General features: G+C 64.7%; 1 protein-coding gene across 2 annotated transcripts in view; it reads left to right on the top strand.

The window, feature by feature from the left end:
- Prex1 (phosphatidylinositol-3,4,5-trisphosphate dependent Rac exchange factor 1) overlaps nucleotides 1-20,817 on the top strand; it is a 127,606-nt gene that overhangs the window by 36,139 nt on the left and 70,650 nt on the right. For both annotated transcript variants that reach the window (XM_078051972.1, XM_078051973.1), the window contains exons 2-3: nucleotides 16,352-16,423; nucleotides 18,922-19,044. In XM_078051972.1, the coding sequence (XP_077908098.1) occupies nucleotides 16,352-16,423; nucleotides 18,922-19,044 (195 nt within the window). The remainder of the gene's footprint in view (nucleotides 1-16,351; nucleotides 16,424-18,921; nucleotides 19,045-20,817) is intronic.

The raw sequence follows: 20,817 nt of genomic DNA on the forward strand, positions 1-20,817 counted from the left end.
CTCTGGACTTGGCACTCATGGCCACGCCACCTTGCCTTGCCACCTGGATATCTAGTGACCTCTCAAACTGAGCAGGGCCAGGCCCGTGTCGTCACTTCTGCCCTGAGCCCGGCCCTCCCTGCTCTTCCTCCCTCCCTCCACCCTGGGTGGCTCAGTGGAGTCGCCCTGGGCCCCCCGTCTGCTGGGAGACCCCTGCCATCCTGGCTGCCCTCCCCGCCCCTTACTGGACACCCCCCTCTTACTGGACACAGCCCTCGGCTGGGCCCTCCGCGGTCTGCACACTGCTGCCGGCCTGGTGCCTCAGCCGGATGGCTATTCATCTTATCATTCAGGTTGTCCCCCGCTGGCCCTGAGGGAGTCCTTCCTGCTGGCCCTTTCTGACCTGTCCCCCTGGAATCTCCTCCTTCCTTCTCTGTCCTCTGGCTGCTCTTTGCTTTACTTGCTGGCACCACAAGATATTCCAGGCTCAGTTGTGTTTTCCGTGCTCCAGCCTGGGAACCTGCCAGTCCCCCTGGGAGCCCTGGTCCTCGCTATTGGGGGATGGCATTTAGAAACCAAGATCTGGACGCCTGGTGCTCCCGTTGCTGCTGGAGCCCCTGGAATCACGCCCCTGCCAGCTCACCATGTGCTCACGCTGTGCGGGTCTAGACGTTCACATCTGGGTATTGTATTTAAAAATCCTAGTGTCCCTCACTAATAAGGCCACCACTCGGGGACTGTGGGAGAATCAGGTGCGAACGCGTGCTCCCCGGCTTGCCTCTGCTGGTGCTCGGCGAGGTTCCAGTGTGGACACTCCCTCTCATGTCCCTTCCAGGCCGCCATTGCCTCCTTCCAGAGCGGAGAGTTAGGGGTCAGCAGAGCGCAGTGCCCACCTGGGCGGGTGCTGGCTGGGCCTGGCCGGTGGCCCTGCAAGCTGGGCCCTGGATGCAGGAGCCTGCTGGGTGTTCCGAGCCGGTGAGTCATGCAGCTCAGAGAGGCGCCTGGGAGCCCACCCCCAAAGTGTGCTCGGCCTTGGGCCCCAGCGTCGGGTTGCCGTGGAGCCCAGCTGCCATCCCATCACACTGTTGCTAGGCAGGCGTCTGGTTGCCAGGAACCACCCCCTGGGACACCTTAGTTCCCAAGAGCCTGTTTGGGGCTGCTGGAGGGACTGGGTCCCTGGGGGCTGCGGCGTCTCTTGTGACCGTGGGACCTGGGAGGTTGCGGAGAGGACGGCCCTGGGGTCTGGGATGGCCCTTTGGCTGCACTTGGGGATTCCTCCTCATTCCCCCTTCCTGGAGGCTGGGCGGGAGTTTCATCTCCATTTTACATATGGGCACAAATAAGGCCTGGCGGGGAGCAGAAGGGAGGCCCGGTCCTGGGTAGTGTCCTCGGGACTGCCCTGGGGACAGGGCCGCACCCCCCACCCCCAGCAGCTGTCAGATGCCCAGCCCTGCTTCCTCGGGCCCTTCCCTCCCCTTTCCCACCCCCTTCCCATCCCCTTCCTGCCACCTGGCCTGGCCTCGGTGGTGTTCCCTTCTGCAGAGTCCCACGCCTGTCCCCACTCCCGCCGCCTCGTCCAGTCCTTGCTCCGCCCCACCCGTGTCCTCACTGTGCACGGCTCCCCCTGCCTGGCTGGCTGGCTCTGCTACCCGCGGCTCATCTCCTCCCTGGACCTCGGTTGTCCCTCATCGGAGGCCTGTCCTGCAGAGGCCACTGCTTCACAAGAGCACCCCCCCCCCGCCTGCCGGTCCTGCTGGATTTTCTTCAGGACCCTTAGCCCAGGTTTCATTAACTGCTGTCCCCACCATTGCCTGGCCTCTAGGGAGTGGCCGCCTCCTTCCAGTTGTTTCCCCAGGGCCTAGACCAGGGCCTGGCCCTAGCCGCTGAGGATGCCCTGGCGGGTGGGCAGGGCCTGCATGGGGCCGCGGGCGGCTCTGGGTACTCGCAGCCCGGCTTCTCTTGGCAGCGGGCAGTGGCCACTCTGAACAGCCGCAGCACTGCGCTCGGCCTCCCTGTGGAAAAACACCCTCGGTGCAGCCCTGAGGCTGCGCACGTCCGCTCAGTTCCTGGTTTGGACCTGTGGAAAGTCCCCGCAGGCTGCTGTGCCCTGGGCAGGGTGGCCAGGAGCGGGCCCTGGAGGCCGGGCCTGGCCTGTGGTCGGAGCCCTGCTCAGCTTTCCCACAGGGCAGCTTCTCCCTGGGGCTGGGGAGGCGGTGGGCACCGCTCCCGGGTGCAGGCTCCGCTCACCCCAAGCCGTCTAAGCAGCCTCTGTCGCGGGAAGACCAGCTCGCGAGGAGGGGCAGCTCTGGGCTCTGAACCCAGCTCTGTGCCACCCCAGAGCTCAGGCCTCGGGGCCAGGCTGCCTCCATTCTCGGGCTTGGGCTGTGGGTGCGAGGGGGGGGGGAGCAGGAGAGGCAGCCGCTCTCGCCCCTCCCCAGCCCGGCTCTGCTCCTGGGGCCCGGCCAGGCAGCCTGCCCTGAATGCCCCTCCTGGGTTCCTTGCCCAGACCTTCTTCGCGCCTGCTTGGTCACAGCGGAAGGACGTGCTGACTGATGGTCTGTCTTCCTCGCCCGCCGATGGCTGGCGTGACGGCAGAGACTCAGAATGTCCCAGATTGAACGCTCACTCTACTCTGTCACCCAAACTACAGCCTTTCCTGTCTGAGTAAAAGTGACTCTTGTCCCCCAGTGTCGCAGGTAGAACCCGGGAGTCGCATCCCCCCCCCCCATCTGTCTGCAGGTCCCCTGGGCTCGGCCCCAGGGCAGTTGAGTGTCCACCCACTTTTCCACCCGCCCAGGCCTCGGGGTCCACATGGGCCCTGGCTCGCCCTCTTCAGTCCACCCGCCACACGCCAGAGCGTCTGTTAGAACCAAGTCACATCTTATCCCCCGCCTGGAGCCTGTGGTTTCCACCTTGCTCAGGGGCAAGCGAAGGCCCCAGGTGCCCCTCAGGACTGCCCTGGGGCTCCTGCTTGGCTCCCGGCTTCATTCCCTCTGCTGCCCTCTGGCTCCCTCTGACTCAGCCCTGTCCTTGCTGCTCATCTGCTCTGGCCTCTGAGCCTTTGCATGTGCTGTTCCCTCTGCCTGGAACAGTGTCCCCCCTGTCCACTTGGCTTATGCCCCTTCACCAGGTCTTGGCCATCTTGCTGCGAGTGCATGTGGGGAGAAGTCGCACGAAGGCTCTGCCCAGGGAAGGTTCTTGCCTCTGCGGACACACTGTGGGTGCATTGTGTGCTTAGTGGGTGGGTATGTGGCACTTGCAGGCCATTGGGCAGGACCAGCTTAGCTGAAGGAGGCTCTGAGAGGACGTGGTAGCCAGAGCCAGGATGATGGACTTGAACTTGGTGTCGTCAGGGGGTTTGCTGAGCGCCCGCTGCCCGCTGGGCCTGGGCTAGTGAGCGCCTTCTGACTTCTGTCCCCATCTTCATGGTGGCCCTGGGCACCTGCCACCTTGCCCCTCTCACAGACCAGTGAAGCTGAGGTTGGTGCGGTCGGCGACTTGCCTGTGGCCACTGGGTAGCCCGAGTGACTTCTCCAGACGGCTGCTCCGAGCGCTGCCTCTTCCTCTTTCCGCTGCAGACACGACGTGGCGACGTGATTTCTGTGTGGTCACATTCCTCCTGCTGGTCGCCGGCTTCCTCCCCAGCCTGCTGTGGTGGGAAGTTCGGGGGGCGGGGAGCTGGACGTTGGATCTGAGCCGGTCCGTGTCCTGCGGCTGGTGGTGGGGCGATATTGGGACCCTGGGTGTGTCCTGGGCACTGCTGCCCGTGTGCCTGCAGACTGTCACCTCTGCCTGCTGCACTTCTGAGGTCTTGACCCGGGGCCCCCAGGCTGGGGGATCCCTCCTGCAGGAAGAGTCTGTGTGGCCGAGGTGCGTGTCACTGAAGTCACAGTGGCAAGCAGGTCTCCTTGCCAGGCACTGCTCCTGCTGTAGGTGTGGGCTCATGACCCCCTTCCCATGCTGGGTGCGAGCAGCTGTGTCTTGGCAACAGGCCCAGGAGCCAGGTCTCCTGGGTGTGAGGCAGGAAGGGTGGGGGGTGAGCCCAGGCCGAGGGCCACGCTGGCCACAGGCCTCAGCGGAGCTGATCCTGCCTGGTAGGTGGATGAGCCAGGGGGTGGGGACAGTCCCTTTTAGGTCATAGCTTTATCGAAAAAAGTGCTTTTTGATGCTTTTTCTGGTGTAGTTTTGTACTTCACGGGAGCTACTCTAGGGGACGGCCCCTGAACCTTGCCCATGTGTTGCCCAGGTGAGGCTCTGCACAGCCGCTGTGGCCCCCAGACGGTGCCCGGCCCTGACCTCCGAGGGCAGCCTTGGGATTCTGGAACCTGGTGGTGGTGGAACCTCACTTTCTGCCCCGCCGCCTCGCCCTCCTCCTCTGGTGAGGTGGTGCAATGCCACCTGTGTCCCCAGCCTCTCTGGGGGACTCCAGAATCCGTTCGTTCGTTCTCCCAGCGATGGGCATTTGTGATTTTAAGAATCTCAGTTTTTACCCGGCCAGGGTGTGGATGGCCATGTGCCCTGGCCCGAACCCCTCCGCCACAGACGGCAGCCAGACAGACAGCCGAGGGGGGCCGCGGGCAGCTGGCACTCATGAGGGCCATGACGTTCCCGTAGCAGACGGCTTTCAGGGACCCTGAGCAGGCGGGTGGTCCTGGGAGAGGACCCTTGCCATCAGGGTGACGCAGTGCGGTCTGGGCCGGGGGTGGGGGGTGGGGGGCCTCCCTGGTCACGAAGCCTGGAGGCTGCTTCCTGGGGCTCCCCTCCTCCGTTATGCAGAGAGGGACAGGATGGGGCATGGAGTGGCTTCCAGGGTCCCAGGCTGTGTTTGGGACCAGGGTGGAAAGCTCTGAGCGGTGGACAGCCGGGGAAATGGAGGCCCAGGGCTCCCCAGATGCCGAGCTGCTGTGCGATACGGCCGGGGGTCCCTGTGATCCTCCAGAGGCCCTGTTCCATGGTCCCTGTTCCTGCTCCCCTCCCCTCCCGTCCCCTCCTTCCCCTCCTCTCCTGTCCTCCATCCCCTCCCCTCCTGTCCCTTTCGTGCCTTCCCCTCCCCTCCATCCCCTCCCCTCCTGTCCCCTCTGTCCCCTCTGGCCCCTCCTCTCCTGTCACCTGCTCATTTGAGGGTAGGGACGGGGGCTCCATGGTGCTGAGCTCTGGGGCTGTGGCTGGGATGAGGTGATTGAGAGGAGCAAATTCCTGGGCGCTGAGGTGACAGTGGGGGGACAGCCATGGTGGGCCCCTGAGTCAAGGTCAAGTTAGAGCTGTTGGGGCGGGAGAAGGGTGTGGGAGCTGTGGAGTCCCCTGTCCATTCGTCCGTCTGTCCCTCCTTCCCGAGTTGGTCCTGCTGGTGTTCAGGTTCTTTCAGGGCAGTGGGGGCTGTGTGTGGGCCATAGCGAGGCCATGGCTGACCCCACGCGCCTTGGTGCTGGTCGCTGGAGTGTCCGGTGTCTGGCCTGCGGTCCTCCCTGCAGCAGTTTCCCCATCTTCGAGCCCAGGGGGACCTGTGGTCTTGCCACAGTCTTGCCTCTGGGCTCCGTCCTCCCTCCCTGCAGAGGTGACTTGAGCATGTGACTCTGCCCTCAGGGACGCTTCCCTGTCTGTGGGTTGGGGACCCGAGCAGTCCCCTCCTCGGTACCCTGGCGTTGGCATGCGGCAAGCCTTTGGCTGGTCCCAGGCTCTGTGTCCTCACTCTGTCTGAGCTTCTGTCCCACCCTGTCCCCACTCACTAGGAGTTTCCTACCTGCCAGGCTCAGGGAACGAGCTGACCGGCAGCACAGGGTGCTTCGTGTGGCCACATCATTACGGTAATGACTAGTGCTCTGCCGCCCACTCTGGCCGTCCTCCCTGACCACCCACCTGGCCATCCTCCCTGGCCATCCACTCTGGCCGTGCACCCTGATTGTCTATCCACTGACCATCCATCCTGACAGTGCACCCCCTGATCCTCCACCCTGACCATCCATCCACCCTGACCATCCACCCTGGCTGTCCACCCTCGCTGTCCTCCCTGGCTCTCCACGCCCTGTCTACCCTGACCATCATCCACCCTGGCCGCCCGCCCTGACAACCCTGGCTGCCCACTCTGACCATCCACCCTGGCTGTCCTCCCTGGCCATCTACCCTGGCCCTCCTCCCTGACCATCCATCCTCCCTGGCCATCCATCCTCCGTGGCCGCCCCCCTGGCCATCCACCTGTGAGTGGGCCGTCTGCCCTTGCAGGTGCAGGTGAGGCCTGGCTGTGACCCCGCGGGGCTGGGAGGCATCTGCCGTGGTGACGTGGAGGGGATGGAGACTCCTCGCCGTCTGGACAGTGCCTGGCCTTCCCATGGTGGCTGTGACAAGTCGCTGCCAACTCCGTGTCCGTGAACCATACAGATGGGTCACCTTATAGCTCTGGAGTCAAAAACAAGTCTGAGTTGGGACTCAGGGATCCGAATCCAGTTGCCGAGGGGGCTGGGCCCAAGTCTCCAGGTGACCCCTTGCCCTCGCAGCTCCTGGAGGCCGTGCTGTTGAGAGCCACAGCCGAAGGGGCCCCAGCAAACTTCCAGCTGCCAGCTGATTGGCTCCTCTGTGGTGATGCTCATTGGGCTGTTTCCCCGCCCTTTCAGACCACGGAGCTGCTCATTGGGGGACTCTTTTGGCTCCGCCCACTCGACCCAGCCAATCGGCCTCAAGAGCAGGAGGAGTGGGGGTTGAGAGGCTCCTGGGAAGCCGTGGTGGCAGTTGGGCTCTGAGGGATTCCTGAGGAGCTGTGTGGTGCGGCGTGTGTGTTCTAAAACTAAAGTTCGTTTCTGTTTGACAAGTGGCTTGTGAATTGTGCCCAGCCAGGATGCAGCACCGCACTCCTGGACTCGGGGCTGCCCGTGCTCCGGCCAGCAGCCCGCGCCTTCCACGTACTCTGACCCTTGCTCTCTGGCCCCTCCTCTGATTCACAAGGGTCCTTGCCGTGACCTTGGGCCCACCTGGGTAATGCCGGAGAACCTCCCACTTCACGACTGTCACCGTCTGCACAGTCCCTCTTGCTGTAAGGGGACACCTGAGAGGTGTCTTGGATCAGCGTGTGGGCATCTGTGGGGCGTCCTTGGCCCTTTACTCAGCTACGGCAGTGTCAAGGCTCCCTGGACCTCTCTGAGAGCCTGAGGTGTCACTGACTCTGCCACTTTCCTGCCAGGTCTCCTTCTCCTGGGCCCAGAGGGCCAGGCCTGGGCTGGACTCTGGGGACAAAGGTACCTGCCTTTTTGGCTCTGTGGGGAGATGACTTAATGATGTGGCCCCACCACGAGTCGGAAGTGAGCAGGAGGTCAGGGAAGCCCAGAGTGGCAGAAGATCAGCACCTGGACTCTGTTGGCCCAGATCCCACATGTGTGCACTCACGGTGTCCACTGAGAACCTGGGTCTTCTTTTCTGTAAAGAGGGTAGGGCTGCCTGGGATGAGGCAGTGCGTGGGAAGCAGTGGGAACATTACAGACACTCCCTAAATTGAAGACCCAGCTGCAGCTGAGCCAGGGTGGCACTCTGCTCCTGGGACTCCGGGGTTGGGCCTGCCCAGGCACTGGGAGAACAACCCCAGGAGACTGCATCTGCAGGCCACCCAGGCCCTCCCGCCCCCTGTCCTGCCACCCAGGCCCTCCCGCCCCCTGTCCTGCCACCCAGGCCCTCCCGCCCCCTGTCCTGCCATCCAGGCCCTCCTGCATTTTTGCATTCTCTCACTTTTGTGCATTGTTTTTCTGGCTCTGCACACAGGACCCTCTGCAGGCCGAGGGGGACTGGGACGGGACTGGGAAGGAGGTCGCAGCCAGGGACGATTGTTTGGGGAGATTAAAAAAAACTCTGGACAGGAAACAAAACCTCTTGAAAGTCATTGTCTTCAGCTGTCAAATGTCAGCCCCCAGAGGGGACACCACATTCCAGCCATTGTCCTGTCAGACTGTAGGGGACCCCAGGGCCCCAGCCATCCTCCCCGCCCTGCATCCTGGGGCCTTTGTCACTTCAGGCCTTTGCTCCAGGCCCCACCTGCAGGCCTGGTGGCGCAGGGACACTGAGAGCAGGGCTGAGGTCTTGGGGTTATCACAGTCACCAACCTGAGGACGCGCCTGTCACCCCTAAGAGCCTCCAGACCCATCAGAGTCGGTGACTTTCTGAGTCCTCATTTCCTAGAGAAAGTAGTCGGGGCCACCCTGAGACCCCCCCACTTGGCTCTGGCCGCTTTCCTGACGGGCCACAGTGCAGTGCCCTCAGCTGGGGGACGTGGGCAATGCTGGGGGCACTTTGGCCATCAGAGCCGGGGGAGGAGGCTGTGGGCATCTCCATGGGGAAGCCAGGGGGACAGAGGGCCACCCTCAGCAGAGGCTCAAGGCACCCTGGTGGAGGTCCCCTGCCTACCCACCCTGACGAGCCTGTTCTTTAGGAGTGACAAGAAGAGGAAACTGAGGTCCCCGGGAGGGGAGGGCAGAGGTCGGCCGAGTATGTGAGCCCAGGTGGTGGTGCCGCTGACAGAGCGCAGGAGCAACATCTGCGCTCCATCAGTGATGTCTGCCCTGGGCGGAGGACTGGCTCCCTGGGCCCCTGTCTGGCCTCCTGCCAGAGGCCCAGCATGGAGCAGGTGAAGCCCGCTGGGCCGGGGAGCAGGTGAAGCCCGCTGGGCCGGAGATCAGGAGACACGCTGGCTCCAGCCACCTGTAGCCCTGGTCACTTTTCTCAGAAGCAGCGGGGAGTTGGGGTCTGAAATCCTGTCCTGGCTGGAGCCTGGGCAGACCCCCTGCAGGGCGTGCTGGGCAGGCCAGGGTGAGGTGGCTCAGAGCCCATGGCGGGTGCCGTGGGTGCAGGGCAGGCTGCAGGGCCCAGCCCTGGGGTGCAGGCCAGTGGGGAGGAGCACCCAGTTCCCCTGGGGCCTCCTGGGCGTGTCCCCTGCCTCTGTGGTGTCACACCTCCCCAGCAGGTTGTGGCAGCTGGGGCTTTGCGCCACCTTCCTCTGGGGTGGGGATGGGGCGGGCCTGGGCCTAGAAGGGGCTGGGTAGAGGGGTCCGCGCAGATGGCTCATCAGTTACTCAGACACGGTTATGGAGGGCTTGATCTCAGGTTCTGGGACACACAGTGACCTAGGCGGACAAGCCTCTCTGGAGGTGACACTGGGTGGGCTTGATGGATAACCGTGTGGTGACTGAACCCAGGTCCCTCAGGGCTTCGCAGTGGAGAGCAGTGGGCAGGGGCAGGCGAGCTGTGGAGGACTGGCCAGGGAGGGTGGGCCTTGCCCAGGGCCTTTGCACTGGCCATGTCCCCAGACACCCGCGGAACTGCTGGGTCACTTCCATCCTGTCTGCTCAAATGCCCGCTTCTCCGCCGGGCTTTTCCTGACCATCCCTGACCCTGGAGAGGCCCTTCTCACCCCGGAAGATGACGCTGAACAACAGTGTCTCCTTGGCCGTCCAGGGCGCCTCCCCGCCCAGCCCCTGGCGTCCCCCGGAAGCCCGGGCAGAGGCCTTGCCTGCGCCTTGCTCAAACCTCAGCAGAAGAGGAAGTTGACCCAGCGGCCGGCTCCTTTGAGGTCACGTGGTTGGGAGTGGGCGTCGCGGGTGGGGTGCGGGCGTGCGGGGTAGGCACATGGCCCTCCTGGTGTGCAGGTGGCCCGCTGCGGTCCACAGTGCCTGCGCCCCTCCCCTGCCCTTGGGGTGCTGCGGAGCCCCAGGAGAGCGTTTTACGGGCAGCACTGGTACTGGGGCTGCACTGGCCGGGCTCAGCAGGCCTGTCCCATGTGGGGACCGTGCGTGACAGTCGCTGACTTTCCTGTGGACCCACCATGTTCCAGGCCCCAGTAGGAGTTCTGCCCTGTGTGGGGGTGTCTGCGCGCTCACCTGGCCCCCACGTCCCGGGAGACAAGCTGCCGCAGAGCTGGCCCTAGAGCTGGGGCTCCACGTTCCGCCCGCGGTATTTCATTCCGGCCTCACCGGGCCGCAATACTTGGATTGTCCGTTGCGCCCACAGCTGAGGCACAGAGAGGTGGTGCTCCTTGTCTGGGTCACACAGCCGTGGATGGTAGGGGCAGGATTTGAACCCTCTGGCCCCCGTCAGGCTCACATCCTGCTTCCTGAGAGGACACAGTGCCCCAGGGTGGGGCGAGGCTGGGTGGGGGGTGTCGGCTTGGTGACGTCTCCAGCACCACACAGAAGAGGACTCCTGGGGCCTCCTAGCCCTGGAAAAGGGAGTGTGAGGCCTCCACAGGAGTCGGGGGGACTTGGGTGTCTGCGGTGGAGAGGGGCTCTGTGCCCTGGGGTGCGGGTCCCTCAGCCGCCCCTCTGACCTGGGGCCCTGCACCCTGGAGCGTCTCCCGCCAGCCCCGAGCCCTTGGTGTCCTCGCAGCCGGGAAGCCGTCTTGGCTCAGGCTGGTGGGGTCTGCTGGCGCTGCCCGTGGGGTGCCCGTCCCGGGTGGCCGTGGCTGGCCGTGGTGTGTGCATGCTGCTCCAGGTCCGCGGGCCTGGACCCTGGCCACTAGGCACACATTGGGGCTGGGGTCCTTGGGATGCATCCCTGCCTGCCTTTGTCCTTGCCGTAGGCTAGGGCCACTCCCAGCCTGTCCCCTGGTCCTCTCAGGTTTCGCCATCTGTCTAGTGAGGTCACCCCAGCTGAGACTGGGGTGTCCTTGGGGGCCAACAGGCGGCGTCCCTGGCAGCTCAGGTTGCCAGTGTGGGTCTCAGAGTGACTCCAAGGCCTCTTCCTATCTGAAGGAAACCTCCAGGGAGAGGTCTGTCCTCCCAGGGCTGTGGCCACGGGGTCCAGACAGATGGCTGCTCCCTGGGGCACCCCACCAGGCAGCTGCTGCCTGTTTCTAGGCCACTGCGGTCCGTGGCCCGGCGACTTGCCCGTCAGGGTGGGGCTGGGACTTGCTGCCTAGATTCAAGACCCGCTCGGCCTCTCAGTGGCTCTGTGTCCTTCCTGGGCAGAGCCTCATGCCCTGCTCTGTAAAATGGGCAGGTCGTGCACGCGCCTCTTTCCAGGAGCGGACTCAGGATTAAAAGCTGCAGGGAGCAGCTGGTCCCGGGCCTGCACCCGTGGTCCCAGCTGTTCGGGAGGCTGAGGCAGGAGGATCACTTGAGCCCAGGAGTTTGAGGCTGGCCTGGAGAACACAGAAACCACACCACTCAGAGAAGTTCCTGGCGTCACTGATGGCATCGAGGATGCCGGGTGTGCCTGGTGGCCCATCCCGGGCTGCCAACTCCTGAGGCCTCCTCCAGCCTCCCTGCCTCAGCAAACCCACCTTCCTGAGCACCAGCTCTGTGCCAGTCCCAGGCCGCCCTGTGCCAGGGGGGCACGCTGGCACGTCATTGAGTCTGTGCCAGCAGCCATGTCGGCTGTGGAGGGGTCAGGGGAGGGCCAGTGTGGGGTGGTGGCCGGACTCTCCTTTATGGGGCCCACGGGGAGGCCTCTCAATCTGAGGAGGGATCTCTGCCCCGATGGGCAGGAAGAGTGCGTGCTGCGGCTGGGACGGGGGACAGGGGACGGGGGACGGGCTGTGTCAAGTTCAGGGCGCTTCTGCGAGGAGGCCCTCGGCTGGAGCGGTGAGCACCGGGCGCTGGGCCTGCGGCGGGCAGTGACTGGTGCCTCTTCTGAGCAGGGCTTCCCCTCTGCCTGGGCCCCTGGGTCTGGGCTGGTGTCCCCCAGGGCCATCCTGTGCTCTGGGGATGCTTCTGAGCGGCAGCCCTGCCTCAGCCCACCAGATGCTCGGAGCATGTCCTCCCCACTGTGATGCAGAGCCCGCAGAGCCACCCCAGGCTGAGTCCTTGCCCCGGGTGGGGCCGGCGGGGCATCTGGCTGGGGTCCTGGTGTGATCCTGTGGGTCGCCAGCTCACGTTGGGCTCAGGTGAGGCAGCCGCTGGGGCTGGGGCTCCGGTGTCCCCAGCCTGGCAGGCACCACCAGTCCATGCTGCCAGGTCTTCCCGCTCCGTCCCAGGCTGACACTGTGGCGCTCTCCAGGGGTGCTGCTGGAACCCTCCCACTGCCGGCTGGACAGGGCCATGTGGCACTAACTGGTTGAGATGATGGTGTCCCTAATCGTTAGCCAGCGTGTCACACCTCGAGAAGCTGGCACCCTGACCCCGAAGGCCCCGCGTCCCCAAGGGGAGCCCACTGCGCGTCCAGAATGCTGGGAGCAGCCGCCCTGCACCAGGAGGGGGGGACTTTGCACCTGAGCCCAGGGGACCCGTCCATCAAGCCCTGTGACAGGAGGACATGAGAGACAGCCTTAGCGTGTGAGAGTGGTGGCATCACCGTTTTAAGTACCACGCGGTGAGCCCGAGGTGGGTCGTGTGGGCTTCCCCAGGGACCACTTCCTGGGCTGACTGGGGACGGTGGTTTGCCGGGAGGGCCCCAGGAAGGAGCAGCCAGGTGGAAGGTGCTGCCCAGCAGTTTCCGGGGCCACCGGAGCGCCACCCTGCTGGGCCTGGACAGACAGCGGCCTGGGTTCTTCCCAAAGATGGGGAAGCGGGGGACCTGCCACCCTCCCAGAGGAGCGGAGCCTGGAAGCTCCCAGAGGGCGGGACCTTGACCCAGCTTCAGTGTGACAGCTGGACCCTCTGGGCCACGAGTGGGGCCTGGCGCACAGTGGGGCCCAGGAACGGCAGGAGGCGCTGGGCTGTGCCTGGGGGGTCCCTCTGTGGCTCTCGCCCTCCTCGAGCACCTCACCGCCCTGTGCATGGGGGCCGCCTGGGGGTGGCAGGGGCGGGCGCCGCCTAGACGCAGGGTGCAGCTGCACAAGATGCCCGCGCTGTCTTCAGAGGCCCTGGAGCGTCACCCTGGGCCCTGGAGTGGGCGGGGAGCTGGAGCACCTGCCGGGGACAGGGTCCCCTCTGCCCAGGGCCTGCTGTCCCCTCTCCTGGGGGCCTGATATCGAGGGCAGCTGGGCCAGGTGGGCCTGTCCAGGGTGCTCACTGCCAGGCTTGGCGTACACTGTCCCCGAGGGCCGCCCCTTCCCCTGTGTCAGTGGCCCTGGGCAAACCCCGCCCAGTGAGGGTCTGCCAGCGCTGGGCAGTGACGGGCGGTGGGCGCGGCTGGGCGCAGCGTTTCTGTCCCTCTGTCTCGTCAACATCGGGAGAGGACACTGGGAAGAGGGGCAGTGGTCCAGCAGAGCCTCCCTGGAGACCCTGGGTGAGGGCCCCACTTCATCTCCCGCCAGTGCTCAGAGGACGTTCTTGCTGCCTGGAAGGTCCCTGTGCCTTGGCCATGGGGCTGGGCAGAGCCAGCGGGGCCTGCCATTCTTTCAGGTCAGAGCTGCTCCTTGTGCCACCAGTGGCTTCTTTGAAGCTTCTCAGTGGGTGGCCCGAGCTCCCATTGTCCCAGCACAATGTGGTGGCTGAGCTCCTGTGAAGAAATGGGGACAGGAAGCCCATCTAGGCCAGCCACTCCCTGGCCCTGCAGGACGTCTGCTGTGCACTGGGCAGGTGTTTTGTCCCTGGGCCTGGGGCCTGGCTTCCTGTGGGCGTCCAGCCCTGTCCAGACATCCTCTAGGAGCTCTGTCCGTCCCTCCCTTGCTGTCCTTTCCAAGGCCAGCCAGCAGGGCCTGTCCCGCCAGGCACTTCCCGCTTCCTGTGGTCTCCCAGCCTGCTGGTGCCCGGCCCCCTCCTGGCCCTGGCTTCTGCTCCCGGAGCTCTGTCCTGTTACCTGTGAAAGTCCCCGCAGTGTCACCAGGCTCCCACACTTGGGAAGAGGAGTCTAAGATTCAGAGGAGCCGTACACGTTCCTGAGTCACACACAGGAGGAGGAAGACCCGCGGGTTTCCAACCTGACCTCTTCCGTTGGAGCCAGGCTCCCTTCTTAAGCTTGGCCTGCCCCTGAGCGAGTGTAGATACTTCCCCTCAGTTTTCTCAGCTCTCAAACAGGAAGGTGATGAGAGCATGAAGGCAGGAGGGCCCCTTGGAGGAGGAGACATCTGAGCAGGGCCTGATGGGTAAGAAGGAGCCTGCTCAGGGTGGACTGCTGAGAGCAGCCTGCTAGCAGGTAAGACACGTGCAAAGGTCCTGAGGCAGGAATAATAGGTTTGGCTGAAGATTCCTGAAGTATGGGAGGATGCGGTGCTGGAAGGCGGGGTCAGAGGGCTTGGGGGCCTTATGGCCCTGGAAGGTTTGGATGTCCTCCTGTGGAAGTCATGGAAGTTTTGAGCTATGGGTGACAAGATCTGGTTTATGCGTTTAGAAGGATCTCTCTGGCTCTGTGTGTGGACTAGACTCCCGGGAAGGTGAGGGGGACCAGGGCAGAGGTGACTGTGTTAGTCCAGGTGGGGATGCGGGGCCTGGGCGGGGGCTGGCTGTGAGGTCGGGAGAGGCGGTGGGCTTTCCCAGGGGAGGCCGGTGGCGTTTGCACATGGACTGGAAATGGACCTTAAAGAAGGGCGTGAGGACGGCGGGTGTGCTGGAGCCCCGGAGGCAGAGAGGCAGTGACTGGGTGGGGCGCTGGGGGAGGAAGGAGGCGGGTGGGTGGGAGGTGCGCCTCGTGTGCCCAGGTGTACCCGAGGAGAGCCACTGGAGGGGGCCCAGGCTGGGGACATACACCCCAGGGTGTCAGCCCAAGGTGGACTTCAGCCCCAAGACGGGTGGGTGTGGTGGGTGTGGCCACTCTGCGTTGCGCCTGGACGGAGACCCAGATGCCGCGAGTGGGCCCCCGCAGCTCGTCCTCTCAAGCCTGAGTCTGGGTGGTCCTCACCTGCGTGATGGGAAAGGATCCGACCGCTGAATGTGGAGGCCAGCCTCCCTGCTGCCTCCTGCAGCTGCCTCCCCGACCCAGCTTTGTGGTGGCCTGTCCCCGCCATCTTTCCCAGCACACGTAGGGCCCCGGGCCCTCTCATGGTGAACCTGCAGGTGGGCTCTGTGGCAGGAGGCCCCTGTTCGCCAGCTGCCAGGCCCGCTCAGCTCACGGTGGCCTGGGGTGGCACAAGTCCTTGGACTCCCTCTCCCCGGGTCTCCAGGGACTGTTGCCTGGTTAACTGGCCCAGGCCCAGGGCTGAGCTGGGGCGAGCAGGCGCAGGTCGCTGGTGACCTGTTCTCCTTCAGGGCCACCTCGCCCCTCCCTCCCCACCTTCAGCCCCTCCCCGCTGGCTCTGTCCCACACCCCCCAGGGCCAGGCCACGGTCACCTCTCAGTGGCACACGGCACCCCTCTGCCTGGTTCCCTGCTCTGCATGGCCCTGAGATCCTGTTCCCCCAGGAGCGGGGCTGCTCTCCCCACACCCCGAGCGGGGAGGCTCAGCTATAAGGTATCCAGATGGCAGCCGGGTGCCGTGGCGCACACCTGGGGTCCCAGAGACTCAGGAGCCCCAGGCAGGAGGATCGCAGGTTTGAGGCCAGCCTCAGCAACGCAGTGAGACCCTCAGCAACCCCGTGAGACCCTGTCTCAAAGCGAAAACCAGAAAGGGCTCAGGGGGTGGGCTCACCCCCCAGGAAAAGCCAAACAGAATAGAGCAACCAGAACACGGTGGCCCTGAGCCTCTGCCCCCGACTGTGCCCTCTAGGAGCGGACAGGAGGCAGCTCCCTCAGGTGGGCTTGTGCCTGCTTGTCCCCCGTCCCTCCTTTTAATCATCAGACTTTGCGCCTCGCGGAGGAGGGAGGCGATTTCTCTGTGCTGAGCCCCAGAACAGTGCTGCAGAAGGACTGTGGTCCACCCACACGGGAGGACGAGGGGCCCTGTTTGAGGATGGAGGGTGCTCCAGCGAGGGGTGGTGGTCGCCGTCCTGTGCACCCTGCCCTCTCTCCTGGGGGTAGAAGGAGCAGATGCGAGAGTTGCTGTGTGCACACCCCGTGCACCTGGCCCATCCTGCATGCACCTGGCCCGCCCCGTGTGCACCTGGCACATCCCCACGTGCACCCGGCCCACCCCCATGTGCACCCGGCCCACCCTATATGCACCTGTACACGTGGGGTTCGCAGCTCTGGAGGCCCTGAGAAGCCCCTGGCTGAGATTCGCATGGGGGTGGCAGGGGCAGGACGCGGGAGTGGGACGTGGGGGCAGCAGGCAGGTGGCAGCGGTGGCGGTGGGGACATGGGGTGGGCCGGCTGGGAAAGAGCCTTTTCCTGTTTTCGGGTTTGTACTCCTGACTTCTGAGCGAACGTGTTAAAGTTTGAGGGTTAAGTTGCTTAGGAAAAAAAGGATGAGACATGAGGAGAGGTGAATGGTCGCCCACCAGGGACTGTGGGTGGCAGTGAGGGGGGAGCTGGCCCGTGTCATTCTCTTGGGTCTCTTCAGGCCCCACGGAGGGTGCAGCTGGTGCAGGGTGGGGGGCGTCCCTGGCTCGGGTGTAAGCAGAGCCAGTTTCCCTGTCCCTGGACCATTGCCTCGTGGGCCCTGGGGGTCAGCCCGTCCCTCCCGGCGCTGACTGTCCTTGTCTCCACAGGCCTTCCTGCACCGCATCCGGCAGAACGCGGCGGACTCCATGGAGAAGGGGCTCACGGATGAGAACGTCAAGGTGGGACGCAGAGCTGCCCCCCCCCCCCCCCGGGAGGGCCCTGCTGCTGGCCATGCTGGGAGGGCAGGTCACCTGCTGGCCCTGGCTTGGTGCTCCCCAGCCTTCTCCCATGTCCCTGGAGGACTCCCGGGGCCGTGAGCGGCTGGCTGGGTCCTGCTCCAGTGCGGGACCCTCCCTGGCCCCGCGGCCCCGCCTCCCAGCTGCCTGGGTCTGGCGCCGGCTCTGACCAGGGGAGAGTCCTTTCCCAAGGGCCCTGGGAGCCCGGCTCCTGCAGCTGCCTCCCGCCCGGGTCAGGGCCAGGGAGTGGTCAGGCAGCTCTGTCTGGCAGAGGCTCAGGAGGCCGAGGAGGAGATCAATGGCCTTCTGTGTGGCACCGGCCTCTCGCCGGCCTGGCTCTGACGTGACCTTGCTCTCTGGGAAGCCGCTGCGCAGTCCCAGGGACGGTAAGGCCCTGGTCTGAGGGGACCGTGGGCATCTGAGGTCCCAGCCACGTGGCCAAGGAGAATGCCCGCCCCCTCCAGGTGTCCCTGCTCGACTGGACGGGGACCTCGATGGCTCTGAGATCACATTGTGCCTAGGAGAGTTGAGGCTCATGGTGGCCCGGGGACGGCTGGGGGGGTGTTGGGGTCCCTCTCCAGGTCCCCTCCTTAGCCTGCTCCCTTGGCACACTGCTGAGCATGGCAGGGGTTGGTCTGTCTGGCCCGCGGTGGTGACTTCACGTCCCGTCTCCGAGATCGGGGCAGGTCGAGTGTTCAGACCCTGCAGTGAAGGCCCAGGATGTGTGCCACCCGCCCAGACGAAGGCAGGAGCATCCTTGTCCCTCTACACAGTCCTCCCTCTCAGGGCACACTGGCTCCTGACGCCATCGGTTGGCGTCGCCTGTCCTTGCGGGTCCGGGTCTTGCCTTCACGTCGCCTGGGAGCTGCCCTGGGTCTGTGTGGGGCCCGTGATTTTTCATGGCTCTGTAATACTTCCCACAGCCTCCTCTTGCTGGCCGTCGTGACTGTGCAGGCGGCTTTCGGGTGGACGTTTCTCATTTCCTTTGGGTCCACGCTCCAGCCCTTCCTTACAGTCACCGAGGGCCTTAGGAGTGGGGTCAGCCCGTGAGCGGACGCACTGGAGGGACCCAGCACTGCGGGCTGGGGCTGCCACAGCCACTTCCCGTGACGGGCGCCCCGGGCACCCCCACCATGGGGGTGGGACTCCTCTGCTCCCTGCCGTATCCTCTGGGCCTCTGAGCTGGCACACAGTAGGTGCTCAGAAAATGCTGGAGGGAGCAGGACTGCCGCCTGTGCTCATTTCCGCTCTGGGGTTTGAGCCGAGGGAGCACCTTGCTTGCTCAGCACTAAACTGACAAAGACACTTGTGCGACAAACAGAAGGAAAATGGAATTTGTGAAGTTCAGATCAGAAAGATCTTTCCTGTCCTTTCCGGAGACCTCCACAGTTGCCAGTTTATATCACCACCTAAAAAGTCTCTGTTCCCACCAGCACAGATAGGAGGGGCCATTTTTGGTGCTGTTTTACACAAACAGGCCCCTAATGGAACCTGTTCGGCACCTGGATTCCCCTCCCTGCCACACACTTAAAATCTACATGAGGATGCAATGGGATTCTGTGTGTGTATGTATCTACAGGTTCTTTTTCCAGGTGCATAGTATTCCTGCCTGTGGAATGTATCTTACTATAATGTGATTAACTGGTTCCTACAGGTGGATATTTGTTCCCAATTTTTTTGTTAATGCCAGTGAGGCTGCAGCACCGTCACTTGGCTGAGCCCCCAGACTCCCGTCTGGGCACTGTGGACACTGGTGCCTGAACGTCTCTGTTCTGTGCCCCACAGTGGCATGCCTGGTCTGTGACTGCAAACACCAGTAGCACTCTCCTCTCTGTCCCACAGTTTGTGACAGCCCAAAACGTCCCCAGACGTGCCAGATGTCTGTCTCCGGGGGGGGGGGCAAAAGTCCTCTAGCTGGAAATGACTGAAAGGCTACATTTCAGTGTGGAATTACTGGGTCAGGTTGCACTTGACCCTCTGGGTGGAGGTGAGGGAGCAGGCAGCCCCACGTGGGGTGTCTGCATGACAGGTTCCAGACCCCCAGACCGCGTTTCCTCCCCGTGTTGGTGTGGACACGTGCCGCTCAGTCCTGGGGCTGGCGCGCACTGGCATGTGGGCGTGGCGGGCCAGGGTGGCACCCTTGCCCCTGGGGCTTGCTGGCACATGGCGCTGGGGTGCTGGTCCCTCACCCGCAGGCTGGGGGTGAGCTGGCTGACATGACGTGACCGTGACGTGACCAGGATGACCATGACCACCTTAGCTCTGGGCCGGTCTCTGCCCACGCACACAGGCTGCCTGCTCTCAGGCGCCCACCTTCTCGGGGCGGCCGGGCCAGCGGGAGAGCTCCCGTCTCCTTGCAGGCTCCGGTGCCCGGAGCTCTGTCTCCTGGGGCGCGTGGCTTGCCCTGGCCCTGCTGACGCGGGGCCTCTGCTTGCTCGCAGATCCTCTTCTCCAACATCGAGGACATCCTGGAGGTGCACAAGGACTTCCTGTCCGCCCTGGAGTGCTGCCTGCACCCGGAGCCGCAGTCTCAGCACGAGCTGGGCAACGTGTTCCTCAGATTCGTGAGTACCTGCCCAGGGCACCCCTGCAGGCCCGTCTGGGAGGCGGGCCGTGGTGGGCTGCTCCTCCCAGGCACAGTGGGCAGCGGGTGGCCCCTCTCTACTTCCTGAGGGATGTGGCCTCTTGCTGAGTGGCTGTGCCCTGAGGTCCCATAGCCAGCTGGCTGAGAGCCCCTCTGCCACAGAGTGGCCAACAGAGGCAGCCAGCGGCCGAGAGCACAGGCTGGCCCAGACACACTGGGTTTGAACCAGGCTTGGCCACCCCCTGGCCAGAAGGGCACCAGGTGCCTAGTGCTGCTTGGGCCACAGGTCAGAGGGGCTGGGTGGTCCTCCTGGGCACTGTGGGGCTGGGCAGCCGCAGGCTCGCTGTCCATACCTCCTGTCCTGTGTGCTGTGGTGCGTGGCGTGCAGGGCTGGGTCACCTTCTAGGGAAAGCATGAGGGTTCGTCCCTCTGGGGCCAGCAGCCGAGGCTCACGTCCCTTCAGTGCTGACCAGCCAGGGACCGCAGTGTCACCGCACCCTGCGGCCTCTGTCTCCCACTGTCCAGCACAGGGAGCGAGGGTCCTGCTGCCCAGGCTGGGGGGCAGTCACTTGAGGTGAAGCCCTGGGAGCTGGCCAGCCTTGAGCCCGTGTCCCGTGAGTGGCAGCTGGGGGAGGGCATTGGAGGAGGTGGCACTGGGCTTGGCCGTGACATGGTGGCCCGGCTGAGAGTGGAGTAGCCGACTTAAGCAGGAATGGGGCGGCTCCGCAGGTGCGGGTGGGGCTCGTCTCCTGCCCGGTCTCCTGCCCACACTGAGGGCTCACAGGACCCTTGGGTCCCTGCTGGGGCGCTCAGCTGTCCTCCCGTCACTCCCTGGGATTTCTGGGGAGGGAGGAGGGAGTGCGCGTGGCACCCTGCCCGCGCTGCCCAGACCCCCGTGGAGACCCGTGAGACCGGTGCTGCCGAGGGCCTGCTCGCCAGCTGTGGTGCTGTGCGACCCTCCTGGCACCCGGGACGCAGCCCGGCCCTGCTGCTCCCTGCTCTGTGGCCCTCGAGACTTTCCCTCTCACTGCCTGTGTCCCCCTCTGTCCCCTGGGACAGTGACACCTCCGTGCAGGTGGTCGGGCGAGGTGGCCCAGGCAGTGCGTCCTTACCCATGTCGGGCTCTGGGGTCACCATGTCCCTGTGATCCTGGGCTCTCTGCTCCCTGGAGCCTCTCCTGAGCTTCTCTGGGCAGCTGCAGAGTCCCCAGGCCGTGGGCTGCTGGGCCACACGCAGGCGCTCGGGGATTTCACAGGAGTCCCCAACCTCAGTGGCGCGTCCTTCCGCCTGACCAAGCTGCTGTGAGCCCTAGACAGGAGGACAGGTGCCAGGGGCTGGGACAGACACCCTGAGATAGGACGGATGCCCCCGGCTGGGACGGACGCTCAGGGCCAAGACGGGGTCCCTCGGCGCCCCGGCCTCCTTGCCCCTCTCCTAGATGGAGTCCCCTCACCGCTCAGGTCTCAGGGTGTGAGTGCCCTCGGGCCCCTTCTGTCAGCCCTTCCCGCTGCCCTTAAGGTGGGGCTCCCACCCCAGGAAGCAGGAGCCAGGTGTCAAGTGGCTGGGCCAGAGCCCAGGCCACAGGTCCCAGTGACGTGGCCGTGTCTGCGCTGCCCGAGCCCCGGCTTGTTCTTTGGGGATGAGGCAGGTAAGACTTAAAGGGGAGCTGAGCACCGTCCCTGGGAACGGGAAGTGGGATCGGAGCCCAGCACCACATTAGTGGGGCCTGCCCACGCCCTCAGCCGGAGCCTGT

The sequence above is a fragment of the Ictidomys tridecemlineatus genome, chromosome 5, assembly GCF_052094955.1.
Source record: "Ictidomys tridecemlineatus isolate mIctTri1 chromosome 5, mIctTri1.hap1, whole genome shotgun sequence".
Lineage (NCBI taxonomy): Eukaryota > Metazoa > Chordata > Mammalia > Rodentia > Sciuridae > Ictidomys > Ictidomys tridecemlineatus.